The 23,226-nt window shown below is 41.3% G+C and overlaps 1 protein-coding gene across 1 annotated transcript in view; it reads left to right on the top strand.

The window, feature by feature from the left end:
• The window catches only part of papss1 (3'-phosphoadenosine 5'-phosphosulfate synthase 1), a 95,727-nt gene that overhangs the window by 33,232 nt on the left and 39,269 nt on the right, over positions 1 to 23,226 (top strand). Inside the window, exons 4-6 of the mRNA XM_073042500.1 lie at positions 6,175 to 6,313; positions 6,908 to 7,026; positions 19,182 to 19,295. Coding sequence (XP_072898601.1) covers positions 6,175 to 6,313; positions 6,908 to 7,026; positions 19,182 to 19,295 — 372 coding nt within the window. The remainder of the gene's footprint in view (positions 1 to 6,174; positions 6,314 to 6,907; positions 7,027 to 19,181; positions 19,296 to 23,226) is intronic.

Raw genomic sequence — 23,226 nt, 5'->3', positions numbered from 1 at the left:
TAGATCTCAAAGCCATTTCTGTACTCATTTCTTCAAAATTCACAGTACACTCTTATAGATAAGTCCAAAAAAGTAGCAAGAATCTTTTGGTGTAGGTAAAAGTAAGTTAAATAAGGGTGATCATAGGTTAAAAAAAAGTAAAGGTTATGGAGGGAATCTGAAACAGTACTCACTCCATGAGCATCTCCTAGTGACCTGAGGTAAATCCTGTGTTATAGCCATTCAGATTATAAAAAATCCCCTAGACAGAATTCGCAAATCACTCGCTAAAATTTTGAGCTATGGAAAAAAAGTTGGCTGTCATATACACATGAGATTATGGGTGCTGGAAATCCAAAGCACTACACACAATGCTGGAGAAGCTCAGCAGATTTTTTAAAGCATCTTTAGAGGGGAATAAACACTCGATGTTTCAGGCCAAGACCATTCACCAGGACTAGAAAGGAAAGGGGAAGCAGCCTTAATAAGAAGGTGGGGGAGGGGAGAGAGTACAATCTGGCAGGTAATAGATGAAGCCAGATGAGGGTGGGTGTGGGAAGGGGATGAAGCGAGAAGTTGAGGTGGTAGGTAGTAAAGGGGGGTTCCTCTTCATTTCCCATTCTGGTTTTCCTCTTACTCCTTCCCTTCTCCACATCTGTCCATCTCCTCTCTCTGATGCCCCACCTCCTGCCCTTTCTCCCATAGTCCACTCTTCCATCAGATTCCTCCATCATAATCCTGTTACCTTCCACCTATCACCTCTCAGCATCTTACTTTACCCTCCCATCTTCACCCATACACCTTCCCACTCACCTCACTTCACCTATCATACACCAGCTTGTACTCCTTCCCCTTCCCCACCTTCTCATTTTGGCTTCATCCCCCTTCCTTTCCAGTCCTGTTGTAGGGTCTTGACCCATGTATTGACTGTTCAGAATCGGAATTATTATCACCAATGTATGCCGTGAAATTTGTTCACTTAGCAGCAGTAGTTCAAAGCAATAAATAATATAGAAGAGGAAAATAATAGTGAATAAGTAAATCATTACAGTATACATATATTGAATATATTAAAAATCATGCAAAAACAAATAATATATATTTAAAAAGTCAGGTAGTGTTCATGGGTTCAATGTCCATTTAGGAATTGGATGGCAGAGGGGAAGAAGCTTTAACCAAATTGCTGAGTGTGTGCCTTCAGGCTTCTGTACCTCGTACCTGATAATAACAGTGAGAAAAGGACATGCCCTGGGTGCTGGGGGTCCTTGATAATGGACACTGCCTTCAGAGACACTGCTCCTTGAAGATGTCCTGGGTACTTTGTAAGCTATTACCCAAGATAGAGCTGACTAAATTTACAATCCTTTGCAGCTTCTTTTAGTCCTGTGCAGTAGCCTCTCCACCCACCCCCATACCAGACAGTGATGCAGCCTGTCAGAATGCTTTCCATGGTACATCTATAGAAGTTTTTGAGTGTATTTGTTGACATACCAAATCTCTTCAAACTCCTAATGAAGGATAGTCACTGTCTTACCTTCTTTATAGCTACGTCAATATGTTGAGACCAGGTTAGGTCCTCAGAGATCTTGAAGCTGCTCACTCTCTCCACTTCTGATCCCTCCTGAGGATTGGTATGTGTTCCTTCATCTTACCCGTCCTGAAGCCCACAATCGGCTCTTTTGTCTTAGGCTATGTCCACACTACACCGGATAAATCCATAACCGAAGCTTCCTCTCTTTGTTTTTACCCTCTGTCCGCACTAAAATGGCGTTTTCATCCCCCAAAGCCGGAGCTTTTCAGAATTGCTGTCCAGGGTGTGTAATTTTGAAAACGCCGCTTGGGCAGATCAGTGTGGACGGGGTAACTAGAGAAATCTGAAAACGCTTGTCAGACAGCAGCGCGCCATTTCATTGTTTTCCTGAACGCAACTCCCCCACACAATCTAACAATTTCAGAACAGATGGCAATGAGATTGAAACTAGAAGAGTTAGAAATGTACTCACCAAATACTGTGACCCATAACTTACTGAATAAATAAGTATATTCACTTTGCTCTGTTTTCTGTCTTTGCTTGTATGAAGGTGGTTTACCTATTTATGCAAGTACTTCTCTGACAATAGATGTGTAACAGCCTAATGTAACATTGTATGGAAATACAAGGTAACACTGATGCAGACATGTTTTACACATTTAACAAGGTGCTTTATTAATGCAACAGAGTTCATCAGTTTTTCAATGTTTGTCATCAGCTGGGTCAATCTGTCCGTAAACTCCCTGTCGGTTGCCTCCATACGCTCCAGTATTTGTTTTTTTTTACTTTTAAGTCCTCCTGCATAAGAGCCAACAGCTGCTCGTCGTTTAAGTTTTTCTAGTTTGTAACTGTACAAACGAGCACTTTCACAGCAAGATTCGACACCAAACATGTTGCTTGTTTTCGGTAGATGTGTCCTGCGCATCCGCAGTAGGAGGAGATTCGCTGAAATCTCCATTTCAATGTGGACAGAGATATTTTAAAAAATGCCTAGTGTGGACGCCTGTTGTTTTTACGCGCAACCGACGTCTTCAAAATTATCCGGTCTAGTGTGGATGTAGCCTTACTGATGTTGAGTGCCAAGTTGTTGCTGTGACACCACTCTACTATTTGGCATATCTCACTCCTGTACGCTCTGTCATCTCCATCTGAGATTCTACCAACAATGGTTGTTATCATCAGCAATTTTATAGATGGTCTTCGAGCTAATCCTAACTATATAGTCATGGGCTGTTCATTGTCCTTCATAGGTGCTACCTGACCTGCTGAGTTCCTCTAACATTTTGTGTGTTTCTTAATGCATATACCGATGGCACAGCTTTGCATTATAGAAAATCACAATATGAACAGTTTTCTTGGGACACAAACCATGAAATGTGGGTACTCACCTGTAGTTACAGTTTCTGGACGCTAGATGGATTCTTCAGAAAGTTGTTCTAAATTCCATTGGCATATTCAAAACCAGTGTTCATGATTGATTTCAGTACCTCATTGTTTGAACTGTATCTTGGTGCTGCAAATTCTTTTCAAATTGCAGCTCAGCGTTAACCTGTTGTGCACAAAGTTTCAATATCCAACAACTATCCCATTTACGAATTTGCTCCATCTCCCACAGAATATGAAATCTAAACAAATTTGCTTTCCACCATTCTCCTTCCCCCAACTTGGGAATGAAGTAGAGGAGATTCTGCCTGCCTCTTCCCTTCTCTTCTCAACTGAGTATGTGAATGAAGCTGATGCAAAGTGCCAAAAAGGAAATGAGTTCTGACCCTTAGTTAGGGTATGAAGTAAAATGGATTAAATTTGTTGGGAGCTCATCACGTTAGTATGCTTTGTATATCCTTCAATAACTGCTAGAATGGCATTATCAGGGGTCTTAGTGTATATGTGTATTTCATTGAATGAATACTCTATTGATCCCAAGTTGGAAATTCTTTCGTTACAGCAACAACATTTAAAAACATGCTTAGCAATGTGCAGACTTAGCTAATAATAAAGTACAGAATAATAATATACAGGTTTCCCCTGCTATTCGAAGGTAGAACATTCCTATGAAATGGTTCGTAAGCCGGAATGTCGTAAAGTGAAGAAGCAATTACCGTAGATGTCGGATTATAAGCCGCTACTTTTTTCCCATGCTTTGAACAGCATTGAACATAGCGGCTTATAATAAGGTGCGGCTAATAGAAAGTTTTTTCCCATGCCACCAAAACATTTTGCCTCGTAACAGTAGACCAATAAAATTGATGAGTAGTTCACAGAGGTCCAATGAAATTGTACGATAAATCAAGCGCACTTCACAAATTATTGTAAATCAGCCATTTGTACTCACCCTCATCAACATGGAAAACACTCGAAGAAAAGCATATGATGCAGCTTTTAAGTTAAAGGCAATCAATCTGGCGGTTGAACAAGGAAATCGAGCTGCTGCGCGTAATCTTGGCATACATGAATCGATGGTGAGACGGTGGAGATTTAATTTGGGACTGCCGCTTCAGGTCAGGAATGGCTCACGTGATATTAGACAGCAGTACAAGGGAGGGAGGGAGCGAAACTGAGGATTCCGCTGCACCGAAACTGCTAGCGATTCAGTAAACAAAAAAACAGTAAAACTCGTGTGTGAATGGTATCGGGCCAATAAGGACACAAGTGTCCGATGTTACCAAATACCGGTAGGTATAACAAAGTTTAGCCTTACCAAATATGTGTAGCGAGGGTTTGGTTTGGGGGAAAAAGGAGTATAAATAAGAGCAGAATGTAAGGGGAAGGCAAAACGCGTTCTGCAATAAAGCCACGCTGCACTGTAATCCGGTGTTGGTTGTCTCTCTTCCAAAACGAACACAGGGCAGAATTTGAAGCCCAACACGTGTAATATCTTTCTGTGTAAATATCTCATATTACAAGCGGCCAAAAATCCGGTGCGCCGAAAATCCGGTCCGCCGGAAATCCAGTGCGCCGAAAATCCGGTCCGCCGGAAATCCAGTGCGCCGAAAATCCGTTCCGCCGGAAATTCGGTGCGGCCTAAAATCCGATGCGGCCTGTATAATTAAAAAAATGATTTTATTTCTAAAATTAGAGCCAGCGGCTATTAATCAGGTGCGCTCTGTAGTCCGGAATCTACGGTACCATTTATTTATGTGGGAAAAATTTGTGAGCGTTCGCAGACTCAAAAAATAACCTACCAAATCATGCCAAATAACACACAAAACCTAAAATAATAGTAATATATAGTAAAAGCAGGAATGATCTGATAAATACACAGCCTATATAAAGTAGGAATACTTTTCTGCAATTATTGCAGCACTGTCCACTGTAGTGAAAATCTCATGCAAGTGCTCTCGGCAGAAAGACTCTGCGCAAGTGCTCTCGGCAGAAAGACTCTGCGCAAGCGCTCTCGGCAGAAAGACTCTGCGCAAGTGCTCTCAGCAGAAAGACTCTGCGCAAGTGCTCTTGGCAGAAGCACTCTTTCCAGTAACCTTTAAGCTATGAAGCTGCCAAATCATACCAAATAACACATAAAAATACACAGCCTATATAAAGTAGAAATAATGTATGTCCAGTGTAGTTTCGCTTACCAGAATCAGAAAGACAGCGAGCACACTGATGATGGTGTGTTAGGCTGAGTTGTCGGAGGTTAGGGTGGTGGGAGGTAGAGGAGACTGGGGTGTCATCTCATCGTCGTCTGTCTTCATCAGGGTAGGCAGGTCATCTTCTATGTCTGCCTGTCTCGATGTCGAAGGTTGAGTTTCATCGTCTGCTGTGGCTGATGTGGAAGGCTTGAAAAACGGCAGTATGCTTGACTGCTTAGCCTCGGCATTTTTCTATCATACAGTTCTTTGTAAGCACTCAAACCATCCTGCAAATATGCCCTAAACCTACGTACCGTTTCAAAATTAAAGTCATACCTTTCTGCAACCATTGCGGCATTGTCAATCGTAGCGAAAATCTCACGCAATTGCTTCATGTTCAGTTCCTGGATGACTTCACTTGTGGACTGTTCGCTACCCGCGTTCGGCTTCAATTGTTATCCTTTCCTCTTCATCTGTCAGTTCTTGGTTATGGGATGCCAAAACTTCTTCAACATCATCTTCGTCAACTTCCACAAACCCTTAGCGATACTCACTATATCCTTACTTCATTTGCCATGATAGAAACACTTTATTATGTCTAGTTTTACGCCAAGTGTAACATCCTTACGCGCTCTTTTAGGCTTTTCCGATACCTTAGAACTCATCTTGCTTACAGATGCACAAAATAAATCGACATAAAGCACAGATGCACACAGGCACATGTTTAAGCAATGCCGGCTAGAATGCAGTTCCGGGGGAGGAGCCTGGCTGCTCGGGGCGCGCTGTCTTTTTTTGTAACAGTGAAAACACCTTCTTTTAGCGAAAACAGGTAACTAATGTAGGTCTTTCATAGCAGTGAGGTGTCATAAAGCGAACGTTCAAAAAACGGGGGACACTTGTACACAATAATTTATGAACCCAGGGAAACACAAAGCACAATTTAAAAATATAAAATTATCTTTGATGGGACATAAATAGAAAAACCTTTGTTTTACTTTATAGTTTTAAATATTTTAAAACTGCATGTCAAACGATGTAATTGTGGGAATGAATGTTTGATTCCTGACTTTTAAATCTTAACCTTCTATTTCCCAGGATCGGAAAAATAGCAGAACCATACACGAGAGTGCTGGTCTGCCTTTTTTTGAAATATTTGTTGATGCTCCGCTGTATGTCTGTGAGAGCAGGGATGTGAAGGGACTTTACAAAAAGGCCAGAGCTGGAGAGATAAAAGGTATGTACCATATGAAAACAGAACAGAAAAAGAACCTTGTGAGTGCTTGATCAGTAGTGATGTGTGATTGTACTTTGGTTATTTGTTTTAAATTTGTTTTAGGAAAATAAGATTTCTGTACTGGTGGGCATGAATATAATTTCATTTGTATATCCTGCAAATGACTATTAAATAGAATATTGAATTGGAGACTCAGCTAATGATGGTCGTTCACCCTTTTCTACATCCACACATTCCCTCACCAGATTTTGTTGATGCACCATAGAGAGCATCTCTACATCATGACTTACTATGGCAACTGCTCTGCCCATGACTGCAAGAAACTGCAGAGAATTGTAGATACAGATCAGCTCATCAGAGAGTTGGTCTGCTTTGTTTTTTGGATATATTTGTTGATGCTCCACTATGTCTGTGAGAGCATGGATGTGACGGGACTTTACAAAAAGTTTAGACTGGAGATAACTAACTTGAAGACTAGTCTGAGAAGTCCATAGTACCTTATTAATACAACTGTCTCAAAGCTAGAATATTCTTTATTAAATTGCAAAGTTATTCACTGACTTTGAATGGTGCTCTGAACTTGTTTTCTTGCAGGGTTCACTGGTATTGATTCGGAGTACGAGAAACCAGAAGCTCCTGAGCTGGTTCTGAAGACTGATGTCTGTTCTGTCAATGAATGTGTCCAGCAAGTGATTGAACTTCTTCAGGAGAGGGTATGGATTCAGTCAAAGGTTTCAATAGCAATGTTTAAGATTTGGTTTAGTAGGACTTGGTTAATTGGATTCTAAGGTAAACCTGAAACCAGTACATACACTACCAAAAGTCAGTCTGAGTCAATTTCATTGTTAGTGTCTCATCTCTGAATCTGATGGCTTTAGGCATTTTTCTAGCGAGTTCATGATTTGCCTGTATAAGTCAACAGAGCAATTAAAAATAGACATGAGCAACAGTAGCTCTGCATTTAGCTTTCTATGAACTGTTGTTGCTGTTGGAAAGTTCTCAATTCACGTTTATCATAAAATTTTATCATAAATCAATTTTATCATAAAACTCTGCACGGACATTCCTGCACACTGCCAAGTGTGCCGGGTACTGCTGGAAGTACTGACTTTTGAACGGGGACATTAATGTGAGAACTTGCCTGCTTTCTCAGGTTGATGCCTTGGTTTCCATTATAGAATATTAGAATGGCATGGAAGGTATGTTTTAAGTCTTAGTCAATATTTACCAATTGCATTAAAGTTATCTGGCCTTTGTCATGTTTGTGGAAGCTTACTGCATTAAAGTGGCTGGCACATTTTCCATAGCAGTAGTATTTCAAAGAAAAATATAAATTAGGAGATGCTGAATGGAATTGATATTCAGCAAGTTTTGACAAAGTGCTGCTAAACGGATAAGAGGCCATGGTATTACTGAAAAGATATCATGGTTTGAAGATTGCTGACTGACAGAGGCAAGGAGTGGGAATAAAGGAGACCTCTTGTGGTTGAGTGCTGGTGACTAGTAGCCAGGCTTTCAGATGATATGAAGATGGGTGGAGGAGCAGGTAGTGGTGCGGAAGCAGGGTGTCAGCAGAAGAACTTAAACAGATAGGGAGAATGGGCAAAGAAGTGGCAGATGGAATATAGTGTAGGGAAGTGTATGGTCATGCACTTTGGTAGAAAGAATAAAGGCATAGACTTTTCTACACTGAAAATTTAAGAATCAGAGGTGCAAAGGGACTTGGAAATCCTTGTGCAGGATTCACTAAAGGTTAACTTGAGGTTGAGTCGGTGTTAAGGAAGATAAAAGCAATGTTAGCTTTTATTTTGAGAAGACTAGTATATGAAAGCAAGGGCGTAATATTGAAGTTTTAAAAGGCATTAGTCAAACCACACTAGGAGTATTGAGAGCAGTTTTGGGCTTCTTATCTAAGAAAAGATGTGCTGACAATGGAGAGGGTCCAGAGGACAATTCTAGGAATGAAAGGGTTAATGTAGGAGGAATGCTTGACTGCTCTGGCCCTGTGTTCGCTGGAGTTTAGATAAATGAAACCTATTGAATATTGAGAGGCCTAGATAGAGCAGATGTGAAGAAGATGTTTCTTATAGTGGGGGAAGTCTAGGACCAGAGGACACCGCTTCAGAGTAGAGGGACGTCCATTCAGAACTGAGATGACGGTTTATTTAGCCAGAGGCTAGTGAATCTGTGGAATTCATTGCCACATCTGGCTGTGGAGACTAAATTATTGTATATTTAAAGTGGAGGTTGATAGATTCTTGATTAGTTAGGGCGCCACAGGTTACTGGGAGAGGCAGGAGAATCGGGTCACGATGGGTGCAAAATGAGACATGATGGAGCAGACTTGATGGGAAAATAGCCTAATTTTGCTCTTGTGTCTTGTGGTCTATAAAGAAGTGCTGCATCTGTATACTACTAAAACTCTCATGCTCTCTCTGTCTGTCTGTTTGTGACCTCCATTAGTGCAAACGGTGCATTGCAGCAGCAATTTTTTTGGCTAAATCGACTTAAAGTGCGCTAACTTACAGAATGCAGATGTACAATGTCCTGTGTATGTTACTCAAAATGGCTTCTTTGGTTTGTTACGAGTAGGAATGCTTCTTTGTCTGATAAGTGTTTCTCTCGCCGTTGTTTCGCTTTAGAATGGCTGATATGGTAATTGTATTCATTTGTTAATCAATGGGGAATGTTATTGTGTTTTGTGAGCCTGGGAACTTGGGGGAGGGGTTGCGCGGGCTTGTGTAAAGGGAGTCGGGAGGAAGACGCCGAGGAAGGTGGACGTGCACTCGGAAGACCACCGGGGAGTCCGAGGTGGAAGACGTGGAAGTCGGAGGCAAGCGACGAGGGGTCGAATGGTTCGATGGTTGAGCTCCAACGAGTGCACTAAACTGACTGAACTTTGATAAGTTGGCGCCTTTTGGTTTTTTCCTTGTATATGTGTGTGTGTATATATATATATATATATATATATATATACATATAGTATTGCCTAATACTCTTTTAATTTTAGTAAACTCTTTAAAGTGTATTTCATAACGGTATTTGTTGTGGGTTTGATACTGTTGGCGGGTGCGAGGCATAAACTCGATTCTCACAGCACCTGCATGTACGGGAGGTGGGTTGGTGAGTGGCTGGATCTCCTTTTCCCCTAGATATATACCAGCCTTTTGGGTAAGTGTTACACAGGCAAAGTTCAGGGTTACATATTCGTATAAAATTGCTCATTCGCAAAAATCAACAGGCTGCCTTTCACTCGAGAGCCGATCCGCCATGATGAAAATCGGGACGCAACACCACGATGCATGTGCACGGCCAGCCTCAGCAGCGACACCAACTGGAGCAAAAGGGCAGGGCAGCTCTATTTCGAGCGGTCAGATTCTGCTAATCACCAGCATGTGCAGGATTGGGACAGATCTAACTGCCACCCGTCAATAAGAGATCATTAAATCTTATTGTAATGATGTACTTTCAATATTTTTATTAGTTTCTGCATAAAGGAATACAGAGTACAATAAGATATACAAGTCAAAAAAAAGTACCAAGTACATTGTATTAAAATACAGTAACAATCACAAAACCCTGTATCCATAAAAAATAAATTAAATCGTAATATTGAAATATTAAAAATTTGGTATACAGAAAAAAAATCTAAACCCACTACCAAAGTCAGAGCTGTTAGGAAAAGCAAGAAAAAAGGGGGGGGAAAGACCCTTATCATATAATGAAATATATTATTAGCCATCATCTGTACTTTTATAACAAATCAAAGGTTTTGAAAATAACTCAAAAATGGTCCCCACAATATATAAAAGTCTTGACTAGATTCAAAAACTGAACATTGGATCTTCTCTAAATTTAAGCATGACATAACATCCCATAACCCGTAATGACGTACTTCGAGACCCCCATAAAACCCTTTGCTGCAGTCAAAGGACAGCGGTGACTATATCACATCCATTTAGGAGAGCACCAACCACATCATCAAGAATAATCAGCTTCCTTTGGTATTACTGCTTCTTATCTTCTATCCAGCATTAGGGTAAAAAAATATGGTCAGCCTAATTATGCCACGTGGGAAGAGAAGGGGGGGGGGCGCCAAACGTTGTCGGGAAGCGGCAAGGAGAGGGAGAGAACAAGAATCGGATGAGGCCAGGGCCGCATGACTCCAGAATGACAACAACAGGCACAGGAGGAGGAGAGAGGAAGAGACAAAGGAGCTGAGAAATGCACGTCTCCAAGATCAGAGACAAAGGACAACCAGCAGAAGAGATGAAGAGACAGCACATGAAAGGACTACACATCTCCAGAATGACAATGAGAGGCACAAGAGTGGCAGATCAACCAGAAATGTTACCATCAGAAGTGTCCTTTGTTAAACGGGGAGGAGTTATATTTGCCTTGCTACGCATCCTTCTTCTTTAATAAACTGGTTTTTATTCTTTAATTTCCAAAGCATAGCGATACCAATAGCTTTAAGGAAAATTTAATGTTCATTCTGATCACATCAGACTGTATTACCTTTTTCTCAAAGGGTGCCCCAATGGGTCACCCCGTTGTCTAGTATTACACTAAAAATAATTGACTTTTCTCTCTCTTTCAATCTTTTTATTAATATTTAGAATATTATGAATGAGATACAATTCAAATAATGGTAAGGGATTACAAATATATAGACTCCCATTATACATAAAGTAATACATAAACAATGAATAGAGCATAAGTAAGTTTCCCAAAACATAAACCATATAGTATATATATGAACAAGGTAAGTTTAGATATTTCATAATATATAGTGTAAAAAAGAGAAAAAAAAATCTAAGAAAGTTAGCTAATCTACTAATCTAGTATCAAGAAAAAGAAAAAAAAACAAAGAAGAAAAAAAATAAAAAAAACTTTTAAAAGAGAAAAAAAAAGGGCTGTTCATATTATCTCACGAGTATACATAAACATCAATGACGTCAACTCCTTGACTTTTCTAACCAGTTGCTTTTTGAGGAAGTGAAATCTCAAGTGGACCTTTTCACTTTCAGGAAAACTTTAACTCTCAGTATGTCATTCATGGCAATATTTGTTGTTTATTGATGAGCAATGAATGAAACAGTGTTTGACTACTTTCCTGAGGTGCTAGTGACTTTCACAGCCTTAGCATCATGAGGAAGATGTAGGTTCAAGTCCTACTCTGTGCATAGTCTTGGTTGATACTGCAGTGCATTTGCATGCATTATACAGAAAAAAATCAAAGTCAAAAAGAATAATTTTCTGTAATTATTTGTCTGTGGGTCATCATAAAGTTGGGAAACAGACAGGAATGCACTGCTAGCTGGGGAGGGCATCTACCTGTGTGCTGGAAAGAGCTGAGTAAGACCATGTACCTTGAGGATATGTACTAGCCTCGACTTTGTTTCCCAGGTCAGCAGTAGGAAGCTGGCAAACACGAGGTTCAGCCCTTTAATCCAGTTTTGCCATTCTATTAAAATACAGCTGATCTTTTGTTTAACTATTCTGGTTTATATCTGTATTACCAAATAAACATAGCTAATAGATATATTGAACATTTATTTTCAATGTATTATTAACTTAATATTTTGAAATGTATTAAATTGACAAAGTAATCATAAACTTTGGGCAAATACAGTATTGTGCAAAAGTCTTAGGCACATATGAATAGGGTGCCTAAGACTTTTGCACAGTCAACAACACACACAAAATGCTGGTGGAACACAGCAGGCCAGGCAGCATCTATAGGGAGAAGCGCTGTCAATGTCTCGGCCCGAAACGTCGACAGCGCATCTCCCTATAGATGCTGCCTGGCCTGCTGTGTTCCACCAGCATTTTGTGTGTGTTGTTGTTTGAATTTCCAGCATCTGCAGATTTCTTCGTGTTTGCACTTTTGCACAGTACTGTATTTATAAACATGAAGCAAAGAATGAGTTTATAAATCTGGTAGGAGTGAAGGGTATTAGGGATGGTGAGGGTGGAGTGTGGCAGGTGGGGTGACAGAGGAGGTGTGCCAGGTGCGGGGGGAGGTGTGTTGGATGCAGACACACCCAGCCCTGGGACACAAAGGCAAAGTCATTTGATTTCAAACAATTGGTTTATTGATCATTACAGAATGTCTTTCTGGTATTTCCTGCTCTTTCCCTTTCCCAACCATGCTCCCTTCCCTCTCTGTCCACAATAGAGACCCATATCAGAATTGGGTTTATCATCACTCACATATATCATGAAATTTTTTTGCTGCAGCAATACAATGCAATAATATTAGATTACTACAGTACTGTGCAAAAGCCTTAGTCACCCTAGCTATATATATGTGCCTGAGACTTTTGCACAGTACTATATTTTTCAGGTTTCAACTATGATTGAAAAAATGTACACCTCCTTTGGTTATAGATTCCTATCATAGAAAATTACTTCTATTTTCTTTCATTTAATACTTCACTTTAAGCATCTTATTTAGATCACTGCTTAAGATACTGAGCTTGCAGAAGCAGTTGGAAAGTGATAGTGCATTTATTTTTAAGTTGTTGAGAGGCTTAACATAAAGAAAATTTTCATTTCACTTTTTGCAGTAGCTTTCCTGCAACTCATTCTCCATTTTAGTCCCAGTTATTGGATTAAAAGAAGATGTTACTATGTGGTCAAAAGTGCTTTTATAAACTAGATGTTTAAGCAAACAGCAAGTTTGGTGCAATACACAAAATAATGGAGGACCTCAGCAGGCTCAGCAGCATCTGTGGAGTGAAATGAACAGTCGGTGTTTCAGGCAAAGACTTCAACTGGACTGGAAAGCAAGAGAGAAAAAACCAGCATAAGAGTAGGGGGAGTGGGAGGACAATGAGCTAGCGGATGAATCCAAGAGGGAAGGTAGAAAGGTCAGGGATGGGGGGAATGATGTGAGAAGCCAGGAGTTAATTTGTGGGAGAGCAAAGGCCTGAAGAAATCTAATAGAAGGCGGTAGACCATGGAACAAAAAGGAGGAGTTGGGGCACCAGAGGGACTAAAGGTGTAGAGCAGGTTGTGAGGATGGAGGAGAAGAAAGAGAAGAGCTAAAAGGGCATAAGGGGGAACAGTGGAAGGGGCAAAATAAAGGGGAGTGATTACAGTAAAAGAAATTGATGCTGGTGCTTTCACTTTGGAGATCATCAAGATGGAATATGAAGTATTCATTCTCCAATCTGTGTCTGGCCTCCACTTGGCAGTAGAGGATGCTGTGGACAGACATCAATGTGGGAATGGGAAATGCAGTGAAAATGACTGGCACTGGGAGATCCTGGCTGTTACAGCAGACGAAGCGAGGATGGTGAATGAAGCAATCCCTCAATCTGCGGGAGCATCAGATACGAACGACCCCATTGGATTTGCATATGCAGCGTGCCTCACCTGGATGGACTGTTTGGGCCCTGAATGGTAATGAGAGTGGAGGTGTAGTGACAGGTCTAACATTTAGTGTGTTTGCTGTGATAAGTGCCTAGAGGGTGACTGGTGGGGAGGGATAAGCAGACAATGCAGTCATGGAGAGAGCCATCCCTGCAGAAAGCAAAGAAGGGAGGAGGGGAAAGGGAAGATGTACCTGGTGGTAGGATTGGGTTGAAGATACCAGATGTTGTGAAGAATGATGTGTTAGATGCCAGTCTTCTGGGGTTGCAGGTGAGGACAAGGGGAGCTCTGTTTCTGTTCTTCCCCCTTCCATCACTCTTTTATTCCAGCTTCTGCCCTCTTTCCACTCCTGATCAAGGGTCTCAGCCTGAAATGTCGACTGTTCATTTCTCTCCATAGACGCTGCCTGACCTGCTGAATTCCTCCAGCATTTTTTGTGTTGCACCAGGTTTCCAGCACCTGCAATTTCTTCTGTGTCAGCAAGTTCGGAGGAGTTGGAATTTAAAAGTGCCATGTTCTACTTAAATGAACAAGAGTTTACTTCCCTCTTTAATCCACTTGTGAAGTAAACTATAAACTGATGTTTCTTTGACTACAAAGACAGGACTTTCTACATTATGGAGTCACTCTGGCCTTACCAGTCACCAAAACAAATGAGAGCTTTTGTTCTTGTGGAAAAGAACAAAAGTTGAGAAGATAATTATGAAGGGTATAGATAGGGTAAATACAAGCAAGTCTTTTTTCCACTACGGTGGAGTGGGACTACAACTGGAGGTCATGGGTTAAGGGTAAAAGGTGAAATGTTTTTAAGAGGAGCATGAGGGGAAACTTCTTCACTCAGAGGGTGGTGAGTGTGGAATGAGTTGCCATTGCAAGTTGTGTTGGCAAATTCAATTTCAGTGCTTAAGAGAAGTTTGCTAGGTACAAGAATGGGAGAGGTATTGAAGGCTGTGGACGGGGTGCAGGTCAATTGGACTAGGCAGTTCAAGTGGTCTGGCATGGACTAGATGGGCTAAAGGGGTCGTTTCGGTGCTGTAGTTTTCTATGACTATTGAGAAATATGAGGGAATTAAGGCATTTCCTTACTCAAGTGGTGAGAATAGCTGTTGATAGTGGAGAACTTCGGTTCAAGATGCTGCTACTGACATTGAGCAGCAGCTAACTGGTGCTTATTAAGGCAAGCAATGTGACTAAATACTTCATGAATAGCACTTTTTCTGTGGTAAATTGTGGTAATCTATCACAGCAAACAATGAATGTGAAGTAAACTAGACACAGTAAATGCATTGAAAGGAAGGTAAATAGGGACATAATGGAATAGAGCTTCATATACATAAATTTGGACAAGAAAGAGATCACTTGTTGAGGTAGAATTCATAACAGACTTATCTCTGATGTATGATTTTTGTTTTGTAGCAATAATGCAGTGAAAATTGCTATAAATTTCAGAAATAGTCTAACAAGATAGTGTTCTTGGAATGTTCAGAATTCTGATGGCAAGGGGAAGAAGCTGTTTCTGGATCATGAAGCGTTGCTCTCCAGACTCTTGTACCACCTCCCTCATGAGGGCAACAAGAAGAGGGCATGTACTGGTTGGTGACGGTCCTTAGTGATGAATGCTGCCACCTTGAGGCATCACCTCAAGATGTCCTTGATTGTGGGGTAGCATAAACAGCACAGAAAAACATCATTCAGTTCACCCAGTCCATGCAGTGTTTATAATTTTCACTCATCTATTCCTTTCTCTATCATGTAACTGTCTAGCTTCACCTTCAGTTCATGTATATTGTTCATCTTAATCACATCGTGTGTGATGAGTTCCACATTCTCACAGTTCCCTCTCAATTTCCTGTTTCATTTCTTGATGATCATTTTACATTTACAATTTCAAATTTTGTTCTTTTCCACAAGGAGACAATCTATTATGTATTTTGGTAACTAGAAACAACATTGTGATTCCAGAATGGAGGAAGGCACGTGTCTGGCATCAGACAGTCACAGTCAGAAATGCCAAAGTGTGGTTTACCACCCAAAAAGCAGATTAAATGGAAGCTATTTTTTTCTATTAAAGCAGAGTACTGCCTTTTTAGATTATATGAAGCATGCTTAACAGTATTCATTAGGGGATTATTTGTGTTCTCGTTGACAGCAAGCCTGCTTTGTACCACATTCATAATGCAATGAGTTCAGAAGTCTCAATCTAAGTCTGAATCATTGGAGCAATGAATGGTACATATTTATCCATATTGTCAGTTTCTGGCTTTATTTCTCCAAGTTGGAATCGTGTAGCAGACTGAAAATTTATAATGGCTACTATAAACCCAGCACTCAGCTCAGAATTTGATGGAGAGTTCATGTTGAAATAATCACGATGCTCTGAACCTGTAGGAATTTGACAGGAAGCAAAATGATAAAAATACTTAGCTGGTCAGGCAGCAGCTGTAGATCAAGCAATGTTAGTATTTCAGAATCATATCCTTTATTCAGATCTGAGAAAAGGTAAGATTTTTTAAAAAAATACAGATGAAGGTATAAGATTAGTTGCACAATACAACAAAGAAACAGATCAAATGGAAAGCAAAAGCAAATGAGGGCTAGTAAATAACATAAAGCAGGAATAGGTGTTGATGGTGGAGAACTTCCAGTTTAAGATGGCACTACTGAAATTACTAGCTAATTACTAAGGCAAGTAATACAACCTAATACTTTATTAATAGCATCTTTTCTGTGGTGAACTATCACTGCAAACAATGAAAAGGTGAGTGAAGGCGAGGCTTACTCAAGGGTTGAGCTGTGCAGGTATGATGCAAAGTCAGAGTGTGGCATGTTTGAGGAGAAGAGGTCAGAGCAAGGTTGAGACATGGTCAAGTTGGAATCAGAGGCGGAGTTGGAGCAAGCAAAGCGGAGAGGAGGCAACGCGGAGAAGTTTCAGAGCCTGTCCATCTAAACTGGGAGTGAGATTGAATTAACCTAAGTGCCGAGCCAGTTTGGAAAGATCGAGAGCAGCCTCAGGCTGGGCAGTGGGGTACAGGCCTAGTGCGTATCACCTTGTCGGGGCCCGGGTCCTAGTGCAGGGTACAACCCGGTGTTTGGACAATTTGAATGCTGATCCAGATAGACTGAAAAGACGAGCAGATGAGTCGATAAGACTTGACCTTCCCTGATGTTTATTCTTCTCCCTGAGGCACTGAGGCTCTGAGACTGTTCCGACTTCTATGCACTTTGTGTATGCAAGCTTACTGAATTTGCCCTTCTGCTTGATGAACTGAGACTGAGGCTATGGGCCTGCTCCATGCTCTGGGTCTACGGACTCAATTTGGTTTGGACTGCTTTTGCTTACTTGTATTGTTTGCATGATTTGTGGGTTTTTTTCTTTTTCTGCGTATTGGGTGTTATTTTTTAAATTGGATTCTTAAAGGCTTCTTGCTTTGTGGCTCCTGTAAGAAACAAATTTCAAGGTTGTATTGTTATGTGTGCTGAATAAACCAGATGGAAATGAGGTCCAGGGCTGACCCCCCCCCCCCCCCCCCGGGAACTATGCTGCTAATGAGAGAGGGAGATGAAGAACAGAGGTGGAGGCATCTGCTACAGATAGAGAGAGAGAGAGAGAGACGACTGATTTATGTATTATGGCTTCTTCACTGATTATTTACCTTTTGCTACAAGGACACTTCTTTGCTCGTTAACATTCTTGCTGAGGCAGCAGGGAGTGGACTAGTTTGATGGACATGTGGAGTTGATGGATGGCTGATACCCCGTCAGTGGGGATAAAAGACGGATCTGGGGAGACACCCTCAGACACACCAGTGGACACTGAAAGAGTGTTGTGCACCCACAGGAAGGTGGGGGCCTGGAGGATCGGTTCAGGAGAATCGGTCTGGAGCACGGTGGATGAAGGCAGACCGGTGGGGACTTGTGTGTGTGTCTGCCCTTGCCTGGGTGACGAGTCCATCACTGAAGAACGGTCTAGCCTGGAATGGAAGGGTCATAACCGATGACCCCAATGGTACAACAGAACAAGAAGATGACGGAAGGTTTGCCTGCTGCAGCTGCTCATCTCATGCTCACGCTCTCTCTCTCTCCCTCTCCCTCTCATTGCAACACAACAACTACCTCAGCACGAACCTGTATATTCTCCTATGACAATTCATTTACCCCTAGACTTTGATAGAGCTTGTTTTTTTACTGTTGATTATTATTCCTACACTTCTGTTTTTATTATTGCTAACCTATTTTATATGTATATTGGCATTTTTGATACTGTATTGTTTAGTTTACTAATAAACACCTTTAGTTACAGTACCACCAGACTCCAACGTATCATTCCATTTCTGCTGGCTTGTTAACCCAGTTACGGGGTACATAACAGTATAACTTGTACATTATTTGATAAATGTGCTTTGAATCCCTTTTCATTCTATTATGTCAAACACCATGTCACATTCCACTTGTCTATTTTTCTCTCCTGCCTATCACATACCTTCCCTTCTGATCCCGATGACTCTCCTTCTATAAATAGATCCTTAGCTTTTCCCATTTTTGATGAAAGGTCAGATATTCTTTGTCTTATCCCTCTATTTCTCATCCTTTCTGCAATTTAAAACTGATTTGTTTTCTCTTCTGCGAATCGTAATGAAGGATGATCTTTCTACAGATGCTGCCTGACCTACTGAGCATTTTCTGTTTTTACTACTCTCTACCAGAATTTGCAGTTATTTTGGTTTCCATCAACTGAAATATCATTTCTGTTGATTTCTTAGCAGACTTTTATCACTTTAAGCAATTGGAATCTTCCTATAATAAGAGGAATATTTTTCAGATGCTCTTTGCTGCTTATACAATGTAGCTCCTGCAATAGCAAGACATAATTCTAACCTTGTACTAATTATCTTCTCATCTTGCTGTGTAATACCAATCCATGGAAAACAAGATGTTCTCTGAGCAAGTGTGAGGGAACAACCTAGAGATGTGACTTTTTAAAAGTTGTTAATTGTGCATTTAATGTGTTTATGCTATTGTACACAGCTGGCTTGATGAACTTTTAAGTAGACAAGTCAGAGTGATGTGATTTCCCCCCCCCCCCCTTAGCCACATCCCTAACTCCTCCCAATGCATAAACCTGTTACACTTCCAAGAAATCGAGTTGTATGTGATGCCAATTTTTCTCCTTACTTTTGAGATTGACTTTGACTTGGGCTGTGGTCATCATTGTGCAGTCACCTTGCTCCTAAATTGAAGCATTATTTCACTCAGATCCTTATAAAAAAATATTGTTTGCTCCATGAGTCTGTAAATTCTATATCTGTAACAGTGGTTTAATAAGCAATGGTTTCTCTTTTTCTAACGACGTACTGATTTATGAACACAGGATGGCACTACAGAGCCAATGCTTTAGCTTTTTTAATGCTGTATAAATTAACCTTGGGTTATGCCAGAAATCAAGAGTTGTGACTAACTTGATATTGTTTGGGTTTATTGTTTCCAATAGGACATTGTTCCTGTTGACTCTTACGCTGAAATAAAGGAACTATTTGTCCCAGAAAACAAGCTGGATCTCGCTAGAGCTGATGCAGAAATCTTGCCAGCACTGGAAATCAGTAAGGTAGATGTGTTTTCCTTTCCTTTTTTACAGATTCAACTGATGGTGGCCCTCTTGACTCAGTTGTAAGGTGATGGGTTTATCCCAGTCTGAATGCTCTCCACACCAATTCCAACCTTGCCATCAAATTCACAGACTACACTTGTCTGTTTTCCCCCTCCCTTTATTTTCTTTTAACCCACCAGTCCCAGTACTCAGACTCTTGTACTTTCCCTAGTTTCGCAATCTGTCCATCACGCTCAAATTCCTCTTTCTGTTACCTCTGCTCACCTCCTGACAATTATCCTATGGCTCACTGTACTCTCTTATCAGATTCCATTTTCTTTAACTTCCTGTTACTTTTAACTTCCAGACCTGAAGTAAGTTCTTGACCTGAATCGTTGACTATCCATTACCATCCACAGATGTCTGACCCACTGAATTCCTCCAGCATTTTGTGTTATACCATCGTGTATCAATTTTCTTAGTATTCTAACAAGAGTTCTATCTGTACGATCACTGCAATGTAGATAACTCAGTCTCTTAGTGGGAGGATGATACCAGATAATGGAAACACACAGATGTGACACCCTTGTTAAAAAAGGAGAAAGATAGAGAACTACAGGTTATTGGTTAACAGCTATTATTAGACAATAGACAATAGGTGCAGAAGTAGACCATTCGGCCCTTCGAGCCTGCACCGCCATTCTGAGATCATGGCTGATCATCTACTATCAATACCCGGTTCCTGCCTTGTCCCCATCTCTCTTGATTCCCCTATCCATAAGATACCTATCTAGCTCCTTCTTGAAAGCATCCAGAGAATTGGCCTCCACTGCCTTCCGAGCTAGTGCATTCCAGACCCCCACAACTCTCTGGGAGAAGAAGTTTTTCCTTAACTCTGTCCTAAATGACCTACCCCTTATTCTCAAACCATGCCCTCTGGTACTGGACTCTCCCAGCATCTGGAACATATTTCCTGCCTCTATCTTGTCCAATCCCTTAATAATCTTATATGTTGCAATCAGATCCCCTCTCAATCTCCTTAATTCCAGCGTGTACAAGCCCAGTCTCTCTAACCTCTCTGCATAAGACAGTCCGGACATCCCAGGAATTAACCTCGTGAATCTACGCTGCACTTCCTCTACAGCCAGGATGTCCTTCCTTAACCCTGGAGACCAAAACTGTACACAATACTCCAGGTGTGGTCTCACCAGGGCCCTGTACAAATGCAAAAGGATTTCCTTGCTCTTGTACTCAATTCCCTTTGTAATAAAGGCCAACATTCTATTAGCCTTCTTCACTGCCTGCTGCACTTGCTCATTCCCCTTCAGTGACTGATGAACAAGGACTCCTAGATCTCTTTGTATTTCTCCCTTACCTAACTCTACACCGTTCAGATGATAATCTGCCTTCCTGTTCTTACTCCCAAAGTGGATAACCTCACACTTATTCACATTAAACGACATCTGCCAAGTATCTGCCCACTCACCCAGCCTATCCAAGTCACCCTGAATTCCCCTAACATCCTCAACACATGTCACACTGCCACCCAGTTTAGTATCATCAGCAAACTTGCTGATGTTATTCTCAATGCCTTCATCTAAATCGTTGATGTAAATCGTAAACAGCTGTGGTCCCAATACCGAGCCCTGTGGCACCCCACTAGTCACTACCTGCCATTCCAAGAAACACCCATTCACCGTTGCCCTTTGCTTTCTATCTGCCAACCAGTTTTCTGTCCATGTCAATATCTTCCCCCCCAATGCCATGAGCTCTGATTTTACCCACCAGTCTCCTATGTGGGACCTTATCAAATGCCTTCTGAAAATCAAGGTACACTACATCCACTGGATCTCCCTTGTCTAACTTCCTGGTTACATCCTCGAAAAACTCCAATAGATTAGTCAAGCATGATTTGCCCTTGGTAAAACTATGCTGGCTCGGCCCAATCCTATCACTGCTATCTAGATATGCCACTATTTCATCTTTAATAATGGACTCTAGCATCTTCCCCACTACTGATATTAGGCTGACAGGACAATAGTTCTCTGTTTTCTCCCTCCCTCCTTTCTTAAAAAGTGGGATAACATTAGCCATTCTCCAATCCTCAGGAACTGATCCTGAATCTAAGGAACATTGGAAAATGATTACCAAAGCATCTGCAATTTCCAGAGCCACCTCCTTTAGTACCCTAGGATGCAGACCATCTGGACCTGGGGATTTGTCAGCCGTCAATCCCATCAGTCTACTCATCACCGTTTCCTTCCTAATGTCAATCTGTTTCATTTCCTCTGTTACCCTATGTCCTTGGCCCATCCATACATCTGGGAGATTGCTTGTGTCTTCCCTAGTGAAGACAGATCTAAAGTACTTATTAAATTCTTCTGCCATTTCTCTGTTTCCCATAACAATTTCACCCAATTCATTCTTCAAGGGCCCAACATTGTTCTTAACTATCTTCTTTCTCTTCATATACCCAAAAAAAAAGCTTTTGCTATCCTCCTTTATATTCCTGGCTAGCTTGCATTCGTACCTCATTTTTTCTCCTCGTATTGCCTTTTTAGTTAAGTTCTGTTGTTCCTTAAAAATTTCCCAATCATCTGTCCTCCCACTCACCTTAGCTCTGTCATACTTCCTTTTTTTTAATGCTATACAATCTCTAACTTCCTTTGTCAACCACTGTGGCCCCTTTCCCCCCTTTGAATCCTTCCTTCTCCAGGGGATGAACTGATTTTGCACCTTGTGCATTATTCCCAAGAATACCTACCATTGCTGTTCCACTGTCTTTTCTGCTAGGATATCCGTCCAATTAACTTTGGCCAGCTCCTCCCTCATGGCTCCATAGTCTCCTTTGTTCAACTGCAACACTGACACCTCCGATCTGCCCTTATCCTTCTCAAGTTGCAGATAAAAACTTATCATATTATGGTCACTACCTCCTAATGGCTCCTTTACTTCAAGATCGCTTATCAAATCCTGTTCATTACACAACACTAAATCCAGAATAGCGTTGTCCCTGGTCGGCTCTTGTACAAGCTGTTCCAAGAATGCATCCCGTAGGCACTCTACAAACTCCCTATCCTGTGGTCCAGCACCAACCTGATTCTCCCAGTTCACCTGCATGTTGAAATCCCCCATAACTACTGCAACATTACCTTTGCCACATGCCAGTGTTAACTCCCCATTCAACTTGCATCCAATATCCATGCTACTGTTTGGTGGCCTGTAGACAACACCCATTAGGGTCTTTTTGCCCTTACTGTTCCTCAGTTCTATCCACACAGACTCTACTTCTCCTGATCCTATGTCCCCCCCCCCCCCCCCTGCAAAGGACTGAATCTCATTCCTCACCAACAGGGCCACTCCACCCCCTCTGCCCACATTTCTGTCCCTATGAAAGCATGTATACCCTTGTGCATTCATTTCCCAGGTCTGATCTCCCTGCAGCCATGTCTCCGTTATCCCAACAACATCATAGTTACCCATTCGCACCTGAGCTTCAAAATCATCCGCCTTATTTCTGACACTTAGTGCATTCAGATATAGAATTTTTAGCCCATTTCTCCTCTCTCTGTTTAAATCGCTGCCTATTGTGCTTAACCCAGCTCCTCGAACTCCCATCGGGCTATATGCCCCTTGAATTTTGTTGTTCTTCCTAAATTTACTTATTCTTTCTGCACATTTAACTCCATGTTCCGTCAGACCATCCCTCTGTACATGTGTCCTCCTTATCACTTGTTCCTCCTCACCTTTCTCTACTACACACTTAATATTCCAGAACCGTGTAGTCCCCACCTGTCCTTTATTCTTCATCTCGCTATCCTCTCTCACATTCTGGATCCCTGCCCCCTGCAAATTTAGGTTAAAGCCCCTCCAAGAAGCACTAGCAAATTTTCCTGCAAGAATGTTAGTACCACTCCAGTTCAGGTATAAACCGTCCCGTCGGAACAGA

This window comes from Hemitrygon akajei, chromosome 4 (assembly GCF_048418815.1).
Source record: "Hemitrygon akajei chromosome 4, sHemAka1.3, whole genome shotgun sequence".
Lineage (NCBI taxonomy): Eukaryota > Metazoa > Chordata > Chondrichthyes > Myliobatiformes > Dasyatidae > Hemitrygon > Hemitrygon akajei.
The sequence above is the reverse complement of the archived record's forward strand: the minus strand, read 5'-3'. Positions and strand labels throughout refer to the sequence as shown.